Below are 15,921 nucleotides of genomic sequence, written 5' to 3' on the forward strand. Positions count from 1 at the left end.
CCCTGAAACTGGGTGACTTGCAGCTTCAGGAGGGTTTGTGGGGTGCAGGTTTGCATTGTGGGGTAATGCTTGGAGGCTGAGGGAAAGCTCTCCTTATCCTTTTCCGTGCTTTTAAAAACACTGGGGTTTTTTGTAAAACTGACCCTTCCTCCTGAAATGTGCTTTTCTTCCACCACATTGCCACTGGTGACCTGATTTTTACATTTTTTTCAGCAGGGTCTGATTTTTAGTTGCTTGGACATGTCCCTGAGTTAGGAGAACACAGGGAGAGTGCAGGGAGCAGTGGGGTGACCCTGCAGGAGCCCCCCAGGCAGGCAGGGGCCAAACCCCAAATTTAAAATGGGGGAATTCCTGTCGACTTCCTTAATCCCTGATTCACAGAAACCTCCAAGCATTGCTTGCAGTATTGAGGGATAAAAGTAAATGAAGACACTTGTGCTCCCCTCCCTGTGAGTGACTTGTCCCCAAAGCCAAGGACAACAGCCAGCATGGGGTCAGCTCCTTCTGCATCCTTGCTGCTCCCTCTGGAATAGGATCATCCAGCAATCCCAGGCTCTTTCCCATTCCTTGTCCCATCCCTTGCTCCTGCCCATGGCTCTGGTTGCTTCGTGCCCCCATGGGTGGTTCTCCTGGGGAATGCCAGGAGCAGGGGTGGTGCTGGCACTGGTGCCAGGACTTAGGGGAAAAGGCAGTGCTGGGAAAACCAGCTCTGGAGGTGAGGAGCAGAGCCAGCACCCACTGCCCATGGGGCTTTTCTGATTATTATTTTTAATAGCAGACTCTAAGTGTAGGAACCAGGGCTCCCTGAAAGAAGGAGGATTAAAAGAATAAACATACAATATTCCAGAGCCCTGGCCCAGGCTGCCAAGGGAAGTTTGTGGAGTCTCTTTTCCTGGAAACATTCAAATCCCACCTGGATGTGTTTCCTGTGTGACTGCTGGGGGTGACCCTGCTCTGGCAGGGGTTGGACTGGATGAGGTCCCTGACAGGCCCTGACATTCTGTGAACAAACAAACAAATGGATAAATAAGGCACGGACAGACCTGAGGAGCCAGGATTGGGGGTGGGTTTTCAAATTCTGTTTGGGAACTGGGAAAGAAATGGGCATGGCATCAAAAGATCTTGAAAATAGAGAAAAATGGAGAGAGGATGCTCCCAGGGTGGGCACCGTGCTCCTGCCTGGGGTGCACAGCTCTGGGGGGGATGCAGTGCTCACAGCACCGATCCTGCCCGAGCTCCAGAAGCGCTTGGATGGTGATGCCCTCAGGCACGAGGTGTGATCCTGGGGGTGCCCTCCCCAGGGACATCACTTGGACTCCATGTCCTTCCAACGGGGATTCCAGAGGGCAGGGGAATTTCCAGCCCCGTGCACTCCGGAAAGTCCCGGCAGCCTCCATCCTCCCCAAGCTGCGGTGCTGGGTTTGCGGTGCAGGGCCCGCAGCAGAACCCCTGGGCAGTCCCTCAGCGCAGGACCGCGGCCGTTTCGCCCAGACCCAGCTCGGGCCCCGTTCGGCCCGTTCCCCAGCAAGGTGTGTATGTGTGTGTGTGTCCGCGTCCGTGCAGGGCAAGGTTGAAACCCGGGTCTCCGGATGATGAATTCGGGGAGGGGGTGGCCCAGCAGCCCGGGGAGGGGGCCAGGATGAAGCCAGAGCATCCCCGGGGGGGCGGGGCTGGGACCAGGGGGCGGGCGGAACACCCGAACCGAACCCCCCACCAGCGGCACTTTCACTTTCGGAAGGGGTCACGTGATTTCCAGGAATCGGGAGCAGGGTTCGGATAAAGGAGGCGGGACACAAGTGGCAGCGAACCGAAACCTGCAGGACCGAGGACTCCGCGGCCCATGGCCGCGCTGCAGAGTGACGGGTAAGCGGCAGCCCGGCACCCCCAGGCACCCCCCGGCACCCCCAGGCACCCCCCGGCACCCCTGGCACCCCCCGGCACCCCCCGGCATCCCCGGCACCCCCAGGCACCCCCCGCCACCCCCAGGCACCCCCGGTACCCCCGGCATCCCCGGCACTCCCCGGCACCCCCTGTACCCCCGGCATCCCCGGCACCCCCCGGGTTTTCCCCGCAGCCCGTGACGGCTCCGCGCCTGCAGGGAGACCCAGAAGGTGCGGTTCGGGCCCTGGCTGCTGAGCGCCGTCAGCAGCGGAGTTACCGGGGGCTATGCTGGACCGACCCGGTCCGCAGAGCCTTCCGCGTCCCTGGAAGCACAACGCCAGGAGGGATGTCACGGATAGCGACCTGGAGGTCTTCAAGGTGCGTGGGATGGGAGTGACCAAGCAGCGACCTGGAGATGGTCAGGGTGGGTGGGATGTGGGAACGGGGAGCAGGAGGGAACCGGGGACATCTCTGGAATCTCAGTGCTCACGGCGCTGGGGTCCCGGTGCTTCCTCCCCCAGGCCTGGGCGCAGGCGAGCGGGAAGGTACGAGGGGTGGGCCCGAGGACCCGGCCAAGTGGAAACCAACTTCCGCTGTGCCCTGAGGAGCACCCACATGTTCGTGTTGCTGGAGGACAACTCCAAGTGTGAGGATGACCCACACAAGGTCTTTGCCATCGCCACAGGTGAGCCTGGCCCCCGGGGATGGGGTGGTGTGGGGCGTGGAGCTGGACCTGGTGATCCCGGTGATCCTAGGGCGCTCTGCTCCCCTTCCCAGCTGCCCCCTGGCACGGTGAGCAGGGAGATTTCAGCAGCCCTGACCCTGTTGAGAACCAGCAGCTAAAGGTAACAGAGTGGGCACAGCAGGATGGAAGGGGGTCCCCACTCCCCACCTTGCAACCTTGGAGTGCTCCCAGCCCAACATGGCCAAAACGTGGGGCAGGACCTCATCCGCAGGGGTAGGACCCATCCTGCTTTCCTTTGCAGATGGAGCTCACCCCCAAGACATGGCCCCAGAAATGGTCCCCATAGGTAGGACACTGGTCCTCCAGTTGTTTTGGAGGTCCATCCTGGTTGGCTCAGTTGGGGCTGCTTCTGGGTTATGGGACCTGCCATCTGCTGTGTCCCCTGCTCAGGCAGCACCAAACCCCACAGAGTCATCAATGCCAAAGGACCTGAATGACCTGGAGTGGGAGCTGAAGCAGTGGGACATCTCCTGTGATGCTGACTCCCTGACTCCATTGGTGCCTGCAGGTGAGACTGGCCCCACTTGCAGGGTGGGTAACATTGTGGTTGTGTGACCTCTGCCTCTTCCCACTGGTGATTTCTCTGCAGATGTCCCCCTGCTGCTGTCTCACTCAGTCTTCAGCCAAAACAACTGCCCCCCCTTGCCAGCAGGTCAGCAATGGGAACCCGTGGCAGAACAGCTCCACTTGGACACCTGCAATCCCCCGGGCATGCAAGGTGGGTGCTGGGAGGTAGGATCCAGCTACAGGTATGGGAATGCCATGATGATGGGATGGGATGGGATGGGATGGGATGGGATGGGATGGGAATGGGATGGGATGGGATGGGATGAAGCTGGGGTGCTGCTATGTGTGCCCCATGCCAAAGCAATCACCCACGGCACCATGAACTGTGGTGCTGCCACTGCCCATCTCCCACCACAGGGGACACGACACTGCTATGCTGCCCCCCAGATGGCATGCTCCCTGCCCCCTGTTGCCAGCCCAGTACCAGCCCCACAGCTCCTGGAGGATAACACGGGTGAGGGTTATTAGTTATTGATAGCGTATCAATTTATAGTAATATAAGAATTATATTAATAACTAAGTATTGTAATTATTACTAACCAATATTGGATGTAACTATTAATATCTGATGCTGGGGATGTTCTCTGGGGAGGGTGGGGCTGCCTTTGGGGTTGGGGGGGTTGTCTCTGATCTGCTGCTCTCTGCCTGCTGCAGACAATGGCATCATCCCCAACCTGGAGGTTAGCATCTACTACCGGGGGAAGCTCTTCCACTGCGAGGAGTGAGGGACAGGCAGTGCCTCCTGGTGTACCAGACCTGTGACCCAGCCGTGGTGGGGCTCCCGGGCACTTGCTGTGCTTCCCCAGCCCCCAGCAGCTTCCTGACCACAAGCAGCGGGGTTACACCGAGCAGCTGCTGCACAACCGCGGGGCTGCACCTGAAGCAAGCAAGCAGGCAAGATCTTTGCCACCGCCTGAAGAAGTGCAAGGTCTTCTGGGCCCTGTCTCAGCAGCTCGAGGGGGTCGGGGATCCCCCACCAATCTGCTCATTCGGGGCGAGGAAACCCCCATCCTTCGAACTTCGATGAGTTTTGCACAGGTTGGTAGGGGTGTCCGTGCGCCGTGCATCGCCCCTTTTTCCCCACCCCCACCCTCTGGTGTCCTGGTTTTGGGGCTCATGGGAGCCAGCTCCAGGGTGTCACAGGTGTGTGGATTCTCCCAACCCCTCTGTGTTCCCCTGGCTCATCCCAAAACTGAGCCCTGTCTCCCCTTGCAGAGCTGAAGAGACTTTCGCAAACAGCCAAAGGAAGCAGTCTCCAGACTTCACCATCTACCTCTGCTTCGGGCAGTCCTTCTCCAGTTCCAAGCCCAAGGAGTCCAAGCTCATCCTGGTCAGGTGCAGGCTCAAACACCCATCACTGCCCCCTGCTGCCCAGGGAGAGCAGGGGAGATGGGTATTTTGGGCAGGGGACCAGGAGGGATGAGGGTCTGGGTGCCTGAGGGGGGCAGCCTTGGGGTCTGGGGGAGATGGATGTTTTGGATGTTCAAGAAGGGGAGACACTTGTGGGCTGGGGGAGATGGAGGAGGGATGCCCAAGGATGAGGACTCTCAGGGGCTGGGGGAGATGCAGTCTCAATGCCTGATGAGGGGGGACTCTTGGGGTTCAGGGGAGATGGGCCGTTCCTACAGGGTCTGGAAAGGGGAACCCTCAAGGACCAGCAAGAGGTGTGTGCCTGGGTACCCGAAAGATGGAGAGGCCTCTTGGAGATGGGGTCTGGGTGTCCAAGGAGGAAGTGTCTGGGGACATGGGGGTCTGGGTACCTGAGGAGAGGGCAAGGAGAGATGGGTGAATGGACTGACAGGGGTGGGGAACCCAGGGAAGATGGGGGTCTGTGTGCCCAAGGAGCGGGACCCTCAGGGGCTGGGGGTGTGAGGAGGGGCCTAGAAAGACCAGGGAGGGAAACCCTTGGGAAGCAGGGAAAATATGGGGTGTAGGGGGTGTGCCTAGGGTCAGGGAGGACCACCCTAGATAGGGGGCAGCTGCCTGGTTTGGGGGACCCTCGGTGGCTGGGCAGGATGGGGTGGGAGGTGTCTGCCCAGGGATGGGGCAGCTCAGGGGCTTGGGGGGGAGATAAGGGACTGCCCTGCATCCCTCCATCCCCACTCCAGGAGGAGGGGCCTGTGCAGGGCATCACCCCACCATCACCCCCTGCCCCTGCCCTAACTCTGCTGGTTTTTTTCTGCTGGTTTTGCTGTCACAGCTTGGGTGCCCAAGTTCTGTGAGTACTGGCACGAGCAGGTGCTGCGGGAAGAGCCTCCTCCCTCGACAGTACCACTGTCAGCCTGCAGCTCTCTGACTCCTTCAGCCTCTTCGAGCTCATCGAGCAGTTCAAGATGCAGACAGAATGACTGCCCTCCCTCCTGCCCCCATGGCCCCATGGGACAGGGCCAGCTGGGGGGACCATCAGGTGCTGCACAAAACCAACATCCATCATTCCACTGGAGCAGAATGCCTGGGGGGAACCTTTTCTTCCTTCACTCCCCCCCCCCCAAGGACAGCTTCCCCAGCCAGTCCCAGGGCTGGCATCTTGTTGGTCCCCTCCAGCAGCTGCTACCTGAGTGTGGTCATTGACAGATTATTTTCTTAAGTTTCTAACTTTAAATATATATGTATAGAAAGGGTTTCCTGCTTGCTGATGTTCGGGAACACTGAATCCCAGACTGTCAGGCTGGAAGGGACCTCAGGGATCCCCCTGCTCCAACCCTTCTCATATTAATTGTTGATCACCCTCAAGCACCCATCGAGCTGAGACTTCAAACTTCCCAAAGTGGGGGAATCCACCCTTGCCCTGGACAACCATTCCAAGGTCTGACTGTCCCTCAGAGGGAAAAATTTTCCTCCTGTGTCCAGTGGGGAATCTGCCCAGGAGCACCTTGTGCCATTGCCCCTTGTCCTGTCCATGGACTCCTTGGAATCAGGAGTCTCCCTCTGCTTTGTAGCCCCTTTATGTCATAAGGTCTTCCCTCAGCCTTCTCTTCATGGCTGAACAGAGAGTTTTCTTACCCTCCACTTTTCTGACCCCCCCACTATCAGTCTGTGACCTTCACCCCTCCCATCAGCCAAACCCTGGGGTCCATGCCCAGCCCTGTCCCAGCAAAGCCCCTGCTGGCAGTGGGGCTTCCTACCCAAGTGTTTGGCATTTCTGGGGTGAAGGTGCCTGCTGTGCACACAGGGCTGTAGTTAATTGTACTTATTGTGTTTATTTCCATGCACTGAGGCAGCACACACCAGTGACTCCAACACAAGCAAAACGTGTTAAGGGCAGCTTGGCTTTGGATAAAGAGAAGTGATCATTCTGGCTTCAGTCAGCTCCTTCCTGCTGGCCCAGCGTTACTTGCTTGAGATGTTCTGGAAAAAAAAACCAAAGGCAGTAACTCCAACGTGAAGGCCCCAGCACTCAGCTTTGAGGCACAAAGGTTGGGGGGGATCTCAGGGAGGAGCGTGGCAGCCAGAGTACTTCCAAAGATGGTGTGTTCCCTCCCCAGCCTGGAAGCCACTGTACCCCATTATGTCAGGAGTGGAGGGGAGAGGAGAGTCCTGGGCTGGAGCCTGGGCAAAGGGAGGTGGCAGTGTCCTCACCTGCTGATGGACAGGGATGCTGCTGGTGCTCCAGAGGGCTGCACTGGGGGGCTCCTCCAGCTGCCTGGGCATGGGGTTGGGGACACACACACACCATCAGCACCTCCTCTCCATCAAACCCTCAGACCCTCCTCCCCTGAGCATCATTGCAGTGCAACCCTTGGGCTCACCTGTGGGCAGGAGCAGCTCTGTGCCAAACCGGTGCCCACACGTCCCACAGGTTTTAATATCTTCCTTCATCCTGTGGAGGGAAAAGCCCCAAGAAGAAGAAAGAGCAGGAGTTTACCTTAGCTCTTCCTGTGGAAGATGATGCCAAGGTGATGGAAGAGGGTCCCTCTTCCAGCCCAGTGGGGTGGCTGCTGCCTTCCGGGTGCCCGAGCACCCTCAGCCCTTCAGGAACCAGGGGAACACCTGTGGGCACGTGGTGATGGTGGAACTTGATGTGCTTAAGACCCAAATCTCAAGCTTCTTCACCTTTCTCTCCACGCTTTGAGTTTCACACACACCACCTCAACACTAACACCAACGTGGGATTTTTGGGTTGCTGTGTTCAGGAGAAGGGCAAGGAAGTGCCTGGTGAAGTTCACAACTAATTTCACATGACTTTTAGAAGCCCATCAGCCCTGCCAGTGTTGCACGTGTCACCCAGGCAGCTCCGGCCCTTTGTTTGGAGGGGTTGCAGTGGGTACCTACATTGGGGTTTGGTGCCATCCATGTCTGGCAGGTGAGCTCTGCAGGGCAGGCCACCCGTGGGGCACGGAGTCTTCATGCAAGAGGTGCAGCCCTGGCCACTCCTCTGCCAGCCTCTGGATCATCAACACTACTGCCACCAGGAAATCCCAGGGCACTCTGGAAACCTTCCAGACAAAAGGAGAGTGTCTCACTTACAGCCATCCAACCCCAGCCCAGAAGATGCTCTGGTGATGCCACACACAGCTGTACGCAGCCAGAGCAGCTCAGCTCTCAGGTGAACCAAGGCCCACCTGGGGGAATGGGATCAAAGGGAATCCCCGTCAAAAGGAATTAAAGATACATTGGAAGAGCTCCCCAGCTAGGGGTCTTTTTGCTTATCACTTGGAGACCAAACCTGAGACTTGACTCTGCTGTGGGCTATGGGGAAGAAGGAGCCATTTGCTCCATGAGAAGACTGAAAACTTGACTTATTCATATGCTGTCTTGAGGGAAATTCTGACCACGGGGCATGGAGAAAGGGAAAATCTTTAATTGAACTGCTGGTGAATCCTGGCCAGACCACAACATGTGGGAGAGGCTCCTGGAATGCTCTGCCCAGAAGGGTTGAGGTTGTCGGGGTAGAGAGCTGTGGTTGGGAGTCAGAAAGGAAGGACAGGGATCCCTACCTGTCTTCCTGATGGCTTCTGCACCGCAGCTCAGGTAGCCTGTAGGCCCTCTGGTTGTTCTCTTTGATGAGCAGAGGTTTGCCATTCCATGTGAGCAGGCAGTGTTGCCTTGGCCACCCAGTGTGTGGAGTAAGAAGGAGCAAGCTTTCACGAGGAACCTGCAAGGAGATTGCCCTGGCTTTCATCCTCCTCCTCCTCCCTGCTTATCTCGAAGGCTGGGAGAAAGTCTGGCACCAGATGGACTTGAAAAATAGGAACTCAGTTTCAATAGAAACAGAGGCAGAGACCAAGTGAGGACATTTGCCCTCACTGAACCTTGAGCAGACAGCCTTCTGACCAAGAGCTGCTCCCAGAGTTGATAAAACTCCAGACACAAGTCAAGAACCCCACAAGGACAGGGGGTTCCAGGAGACCTTCAAGAAACTGGAGCAGTCCCAGCACCTGTAGAAACTGGAGCACCCTCTGGTGGAACTGGGAGAGCTCTGACTGCCTGGATGGGCACAGAGCAGCCCAAACCCATGTCACATGGAAGGTGACCCAGAAGGAGCTCACATCCAGGCAGCAAACATCAAAATGGTTTGCCCAGGGCTCCAAACACCCCTGGCAGAGCTGAGAAGCCCCTCTGGTCTCCTGGGCTGTGTGGTCTCAGCAGCCAGGGGCTGATGGTGGTCCCAAGCAAACCCTGAGCCCCCCTCCTCACTGGGGGCTGGAAACCACTGGTTACCTGTGGAAGAACCCCTCGGGTATTTCTGGTGAGAAGTAGGCACGGATGTGGAGGTCCTCGGGGTGATCTCCTCCCCACACCTCAGAGACTTCTTCAGACTGGTTCAGATAGGTTGGGAACAAGTACCAGGACTCATCCTGGGCACGGGTTGTCTCCCACAGCTTTCCAGGCACGAACTCACTGGCCTGTGGGTTGAGTGCTTTGACGTGTTTCACCTCCAGGCAGAGTTCAAAGTGCTCCAGGAGGCTGAAGAGCTTCCCCCTGTCCCTGTGGGGCCCGTGCCCCATGATTTCCTCAAAAACATCCTGCATCCCTTCCGAGCAGAGCTGCTGCTTCACCAAGGCACGTACTGCCTGGTGGCACAGCATGGCCTTTGACTGGAAGGTCCAGACCCAGTTGTCCCTGTCCCTGATGGTGGCACGTTCCCCAGTCAGGTGGCACATTCACAGAGATGCTCTGGAGCTGCTGGACAAGGCGGTACCTGACGAGGAGCTTGGTGGGAAGAGGAGGAGGGAAAAAGGCAGGGATAAGAGGAGCCCAGCAAATGCAGAACTTCAGCCCTGCAGGAGAGAAGGGTCCTAGATCCCCATGCTCACCTTGAACACAGTTATCAGGAAGGTGGGCTGGAGAAAAACTGTGCTTCTCAGGTGCTTGATTTCCTCGTACCAGACGAGAAGCCCCACGCAGTGCAGGTACCGCAGGATGTCCTGGAGCAGCTCCCTGCCCAGCATGGAGAGGTCCTGGCACTGGGAGAGTTGGCTGTGCAGGTATTGGAGGTCCATCATGCCTAGAGGGAGGCATGGGAGCTCAGCACACCAGAATTCCCAGGCAGATGCTTTGGAGAGCCAGAAAACACCGGCAGCACCCAGCGTCACCCATGATGCTCCCATGGGAAGCAGCTGGGACCTGTGGGAAGCTCAGTGCCTGTGGAGCAAAATGCTTTGTCCATCCCAGCTCTCCCACTGCTCTGCTGCAGCTTTGCCAACACCTGCCAGGATCTCAACAAAGCACCTAAAAACTGAGGCTGGTCCTGGGTGTTTTTTTTTTGTTGTTGTTGTTGGAGGGAGCAAGTTTGTTTGAGCCAGAACACCTCGGGGTCCCAGCTAATCCTTCACCTGGGATTTGGTCAGGCAGCAAAACCTGGGTTAGCTCCACAAAAAGAAAGCCTTCAAGATACAGAGCAAGACTTTGTCATTGCTCACACAGGGCAAAGGGGAGAAAGAACATTACTGGAAGACCCAAAGCAGACAAGGCACCTTCAGCCCCAGCCTGGCAGGTGTTGGCAGAGCCTTGTGGTGAAGGCATTTTCCTGGGTCTGCCCCCAGGGGCAGATGGTGATGATGGCAGAGCTGGGCAGCAGCAATCAATGGTCCAGGAACACCACTGCAAGGTCTGCAGCAGTGACCCCACCACCAGGAGAGGTGCCCAGGAGGTGCCAGCCCACTCACCATGGTTTCCCACCTCCTCACTCTGAGAGATGTCAATGATGGCAGCTTCCACCTGCCTGTAGACAGGAGGCAGCACTCGGACAACCTCGGGGAAAAGCTCCTCATTCCTCACGAGCTCCAGGAGAGCAGCCTCCAGCTTTTTGATGTCACGGTGATCCCTGCAGTTGACAGCAACTAAGTTCAAGATCTGGAAGAGAGAAAGCACACGGCTGCCCAAAGCACATCCAGGGGAGGCTGTGAGGTAAAGGAGGGACCCAAATGCCAAGGAGGTCACCAAGGACCTTTGGAGAGTGGTTCCTTCACACCTTTGCTCTCTAACAGGTCCCAGAAAACCACCTGGGGATGGTAAATGTCCCCTCACCCTCCTCCCCAGGCACTTGCTACAAACCACAGGAGGAGATGCCCATCCCTGAGCAGGGACAAGGAGCAGCCTGATGGATTGGTACCAGCTCAGCAGGAGCACACGGGGCTGAGAGGGACAGGAGGTGACCAGAGACAGCAAGGAACCACGAGCATCTCAGCCCTACACTTAACGTGCAGCTCTCCATCTCCTTCAGCCTCTCCCACTGGTCCATGTAAAACTTGGGCTCCCCGCTGCCCTCCAGGTTGTTGATGAGGTGAGTGAGGTTGCTTTTCCTCTCCCTCAGCATGGCTGCTATCTTGGCCATGATGTGACACCTCTTCTCCTCCACCTCTTCCTCCTGGCAGCAGTCCACATGGGTCCCCACAGGCAGCACCACTGAGCTTGGGATCCTCATGGCCAGGTTGTTGATCCAGAACCCAACGAGCTCCTTGAAAGTCTCATCATTAGTTTGGTACCTGGGGAGGAAGAGAAAGAAAACACTAAATTTATGTGAAGTCCTACAGATCACCAGACAATTTCCACCATCACGGGCCTGGCCACACACCCTGTGCAGCTCAGATCTCCTGAGCTGTCATGGGCTCTAAGGATCATTCTTAAGTTTCCCATCCTTCAGCTAAGCCAGTTAAAGCTCTGGGGTGCAGCAGATTCTGTCCCTGCTGTACATGAGACCATCTCCATCTCTCTGGACCACAAAGCCCAAGCTCCATGTTCAGGGAGCAGCAGAAGATCCAGGAGGGCTCATGGAGGTATTTCCAAGGCAGAGAGCAAAGCCTTGGGGATGGGGATCCTCCATCTGCAAATTCACAGATGACACCAAGCTGTGGGGAGTGTGGATCAGCTGGAAGGCAGGAGGGCTCTGCAGAGGGACCTGGACAGACTGGAGAGTTGGGATGATCCCAAGGGGATGAGGTTCAACATTCCAAGTGCCGGGTCCTGCACTTTGGCCACAACAACCCCATGGGGAGCTCCAGGCTGGGCACAGAGTGGCAGAAAGGGACCTGGGAGTCTGGATTGCCAGGAAGCTGAAGAGGAGCCAGCAGTGTGCCCAGGTGGCCAAGAAGGCCAATGGCATCCTGGGCTGGCTCAGGAACAGCGTGGCCAGCAGGTCCAGGGAAGGGATTCTGCCCCTGTGCTCAGCCCTGGTGAGGCCACAGCTTGAGTCCTGTGTCCAGTTCTGGGCCCCTCAGCTCAGGAAGGAGATTGAGGTGCTGGAGCAGGTCCAGAGAAGAGCAAGGAGGCTGTGAAGGGATCCAGCAGAATTGCTGTGAGGAAGGGCTGAGGGAGCTGGGGGTGTTGAGGCTGGAGAAGAGGAGGCTCAGGGGAGACCTCATCACTCTCTCCAACTCCCTGAAAGGAGGTTGGAGTCAGGGGGGGGTCGGGCTCTGCTCCCAGGCAACTCTCAGCAAGACAAGAGGGCACAAAGGGTCTCAAGTTGTGCCAGGGGAGGTTTAGGTTGGAGATGAGAAAGAATTTCTTTCTGGAGAGGGTGATCAGGCATTGGAATGGGCTGCCCAGGGAAGTAGTGGATTCTCCGTGTCTGGAGATCTTTCCAAAGAGCCTGGATGTGGCACTGAGTGCCATGGGCTGGGAACCACGGGGGAGTGGATCAAGGGTTGGACTTGGTGATCTCTGAGGTCCCTTCCAACCCAGCCCATTCTAGGATTCTGTGATTCTATGATCCTCTCCAAACAGAGGACTTCAGTAAAGTGTTGACAGATCTAGTGACTTAATTAGAAGAGGGATCTGCAAAAAAGGGGAGAGGAAGCTCCAGCAGTGAGAAGAACAGGACCAAGGTCCAAAAGAAACCCACGGCTTTCCCCTTTTTTTCTTCTCCTGCTGCACCTTGACTCCAACCCAGCTCAGCACTTACATGTGGAGGTTGATGACAAGGATGACGAGTGCCCGTGGGGTGATGAACACGTGGTGAGTTGTGTAGTACTCCAGCTGACCAGCAAAATCCCAGAAGAGAAACTTGAAGTCCTCGATCTGGAACTCACTGATCTCTATCCCAACCGTTCTCTCTTCCCTGGGCACCAGTTTGGTTTCCCCTTGCCTGAGGCTGTTGCAGATGCTGGATTTCCCTGCCAGAGAGGCCCCAGGAACATGGTTTTTACCCTTTTATCCTCCTGCCCCAAGCCATGTTGCAGCTCTTTGAAATAATTCTGGATCTGCTGGATGCCACCAGCACACACCTCCCCGGGGGGCTCCCGGAGGGGGTTCCCCTTGGCCTTGAGTGTTTTCAGGGATTGCCCCTGGAAGAGCTCCTTGGGAAGCTGTCGGAGGGCATTATTCTGCACGTGTAGCTCCTGTAAGTGTGTCAGCTGCAGGACGGGCTGGGGGAAGGTCCTAAAGAGGTTGTTGGAGATGTTGAGGTACAGAAGGCTGCCCTGGCAGGCTGCCAGGTCCCTGGGGAGGGCACCCAGCCGGTTGTTGTTCAGCCGCAGGTGTTTAAGCCTGGGAAGGTGGGAGAAAACCCCTTCTGGGATGACCCGGATTTGGTTCTGATTCAGCTGAAGCTTCTCTAAGCAGACAAGGCTCTGGATTTCCGTGGGAAAGTCCACGATCTCCTTCTTGGACAGGATCAGCTTCTTCAGGTTGCCAAGTTTGGAAATGCCAGGGATGCTCCTGAGCTTTTCCTGTCGAGGTCCAGGCTCTCCAGGGCAGGGTTGCTCAGCACTGCTGGGGGCAGCACCCGCAGCCTCTGCATGGAAAGATCCACTTCTGCCACAGGATACTTCTGCTCCTGACCTGGGTGTACGGGATAGGGAAGGTGGTTAAGAGACTTTCACCCTTTGGGCTGCAGACCATTTCTTCCCTGAACTCTGCATGGCTTTGGGATCATTTCAGACAGCAGGGAAGAAGGGAGGAGTGACCACAGCTGCTACTTGAGCAGCTCCTGTGTCCTCTCAGAGGATCTTGGCTCAGCCTGAAGGCCACAGAAAGAAGCAGTGCCCAGCAGACACTGATGTGCAGCACCAGCATCACACCAAGAGCTGTGCTCTCCTTAAAGCACCCCAGACAGTTCCAGCCACAGATGAATCTGCTCCAAACCCAGCAGGTTTCTAATCCCAGCAGCAGGCTGGCAGGGCAGGGACAACACTGGGAGGAGAGCTGCTCCCAAAAAAACTTGTCCAGGCCACCCTCAGCTTTCTACCAGGGAGGGAGATGAGTTGGGGCCAGGAGCAGTGGTGTCAGACACTTCCTCTCTCACATCCTCACCCTGCTCCAGATGCATGCTGCACTTCCTCACTGAGCTGCTCCTAGCCCTGGGAGACAGGAGGAATAATGCAGAAAAAGAGAGTCCCCTGCAGGACAGGGAGCACAAGAACATCCCCAAAAGGAAGGAATTCAGAGCAAAGAAATTTGCAGGCAAGAAGCATGCCAGGGGGGATGTGGATCACACGATCCTAAAAGAAAAAAAAAAAAAAAAAAACCACAAAAAACCCACACAGATTTGCTCTCCTCTCCCTTGTTTCACTTCCTCCCCAGATGATGCCAAGCACAGCATCCCTTGTGCAAGGCACCCAGCTCAGGACCAGCTCTATCAGTTCTCAGCATCACCACCTAATCCCAGGACATGCAACAAGCCCAGCAGTAGCACAAACCTTTACCCTCTCCCTAGAGCCAAAGGCTTCCCACCAACACTCAGCCAGAGCAGGAAAGAATCAGGGCAGCTACTCACAAGCTCTGGGATGGGACATTGCCCTGAAGCGTGGCACCAGCTGGATACTCCCAGGCTCAGCCTTCCTCTTTCATTTCCTCTTTGGTTTTGTTCTCTCTCTCTCTGCCCAGGAATTCCACGCCCCCATTCTCCATCATCCATCCATCCCATCCATCCATCCATCCATCCCTCTATGCCTTCCTCCATCCCTCCATCATCCATACATCCATCTATCCTCCATCCCTTCCCTCCTCCTCCCTCCTCCCTCCCTCCTCCCCTCATCCCTCCCATACTCATCCATCCACTCATTCATCCATCATTCATCCCTCCATCCCTCATCCATTCATCCATCCCTTCCTCTCCTCCATCATTCCGCTCCATCCATTTCCATCCCTCCTCATCCCTCCATCCATCCATCCATCTATCAACTCATCCATCCACTCATCCATCCTCCATCCCTCATCCATCCATCCATCCCTCCCTCCTCAGAGGCAGCTAACAAGCCCAGCACACCATGGGTCTGTCCTGAAAGCAGCTTCTGAGCTATGAGACAAAGCTGGTGGCAGAGAAGCTCAAGGCCAAACCTTCCTGCAGCATTCCTGCCTTCACTGAAGGAGTTTTTGGTGTCACTGCTGGCACAGAGGAGGGAAGGGACACTGACTGGAGGCCACTGCACATTGAATAAATAAGATTTCTTCCCTTAAACAGGTGGCAGAAACTAAAACTAAACAGAAACTAAAAACCAACCAAACAAAAAAAGGCTGCAGACAGCACAGAGTGTACCAGTAACACTGGTTTCTGTAACGTGACAGAAGACATATTCAGGCAAAAATCTTACAATAAAATAAGAGGGAACCACAGGCCAGTCCATTCACCTCTGGGACCAGCAAGACCATGAGAGATTATCTCCTGGAAACCTCCGCTAAGGCACATGGAAATAAGGAGGTGATTGGTGACAGCCAACATGAAGTTTGGTGGCTTTCTTTGATGGGTCACACCACTGGTGTCTGCAAAGCTCTTGACACCGTCCTGCACGAGACCCTTGTCTGTCCTTTGGAGATGGAACAGTTGGTGGGTAAGGAACTGGCTGGGTGGTGGCACTCACCAGCTCAATGTCCGGGTGGGAATCAGTGCTGAGGTGGTTCCCAGGGGTCAGCACTGGACTGGTGCTGCTGGACACCTTTGCTGGTGACATGGAGAGTGGACTGAGCACCCTCAGCAGGATTGCTGACCCCGAGCTGTGTGGTGTGGCTGACACCTTCCTGGAGGGAAGGGAGGGGACCCTGGCAGGTTGGAGAGCTGAGCCCATGCCAACTGTGAAGCTGAGGCACCCACGGGCAAGGTCCTGCTCGTGGGAATGGGCAAGCCCAAATACCAAGAGAGGTTGAGGAGAGAATTCATTGGAAGGAATGAGGAAGGGACTTGGGGGTTTTGGTTGGAGAAGATCAACATGAGCCAGCAGTCTGTGCTTTCAGCCCAGAAAGCCAACACTGTCCTTGGCTGCATCAAAGGATGTGACCAGCAGGTTGAGGGAGGTTGATTCCCCCCTCTACTGAGACCCCACTGGAGCACTGTGTCCACTTCTGGGGCCTCC

General features: G+C 56.4%; 2 protein-coding genes across 2 annotated transcripts; one reads left to right on the forward strand and one right to left on the reverse strand.

The window, feature by feature from the left end:
* The first annotated feature begins 1,280 nt into the window (after positions 1 to 1,280).
* Positions 1,281 to 5,783, forward strand: IRF7 (interferon regulatory factor 7). The gene is given in 19 exon segments (XM_030451555.1): positions 1,281 to 1,529; positions 1,757 to 1,863; positions 2,099 to 2,151; positions 2,154 to 2,198; positions 2,201 to 2,259; positions 2,403 to 2,420; positions 2,422 to 2,566; positions 2,659 to 2,726; positions 2,868 to 2,909; positions 3,017 to 3,134; positions 3,216 to 3,344; positions 3,848 to 3,910; positions 3,913 to 3,965; positions 3,968 to 4,054; positions 4,056 to 4,167; positions 4,170 to 4,235; positions 4,417 to 4,530; positions 5,394 to 5,432; positions 5,435 to 5,783. Coding segments are annotated over 18 exon segments (1,341 nt in total). The 5' UTR covers positions 1,281 to 1,529; positions 1,757 to 1,840; the 3' UTR covers positions 5,542 to 5,783.
* A 645-nt stretch (positions 5,784 to 6,428) lies between these two features.
* LOC103530493 (malignant fibrous histiocytoma-amplified sequence 1 homolog) lies at positions 6,429 to 14,409 on the reverse strand. Its single transcript, XM_030451556.1, is given in 17 exon segments — positions 6,429 to 6,541; positions 6,773 to 6,836; positions 6,943 to 7,013; positions 7,462 to 7,544; positions 7,546 to 7,621; positions 8,131 to 8,231; positions 8,233 to 8,262; positions 8,264 to 8,288; positions 8,855 to 9,288; positions 9,290 to 9,346; positions 9,451 to 9,641; positions 10,303 to 10,489; positions 10,830 to 11,121; positions 12,537 to 12,765; positions 12,768 to 13,301; positions 13,304 to 13,414; positions 14,349 to 14,409. Coding segments are annotated over 17 exon segments (2,547 nt in total). The 5' UTR covers positions 14,368 to 14,409; the 3' UTR covers positions 6,429 to 6,498.
* Positions 14,410 to 15,921: the final 1,512 nt, after the last annotated feature.

This window comes from Calypte anna, chromosome 5 (genome assembly GCF_003957555.1).
Source record: "Calypte anna isolate BGI_N300 chromosome 5, bCalAnn1_v1.p, whole genome shotgun sequence".
Taxonomy (NCBI): Eukaryota; Metazoa; Chordata; class Aves; order Apodiformes; family Trochilidae; genus Calypte; species Calypte anna.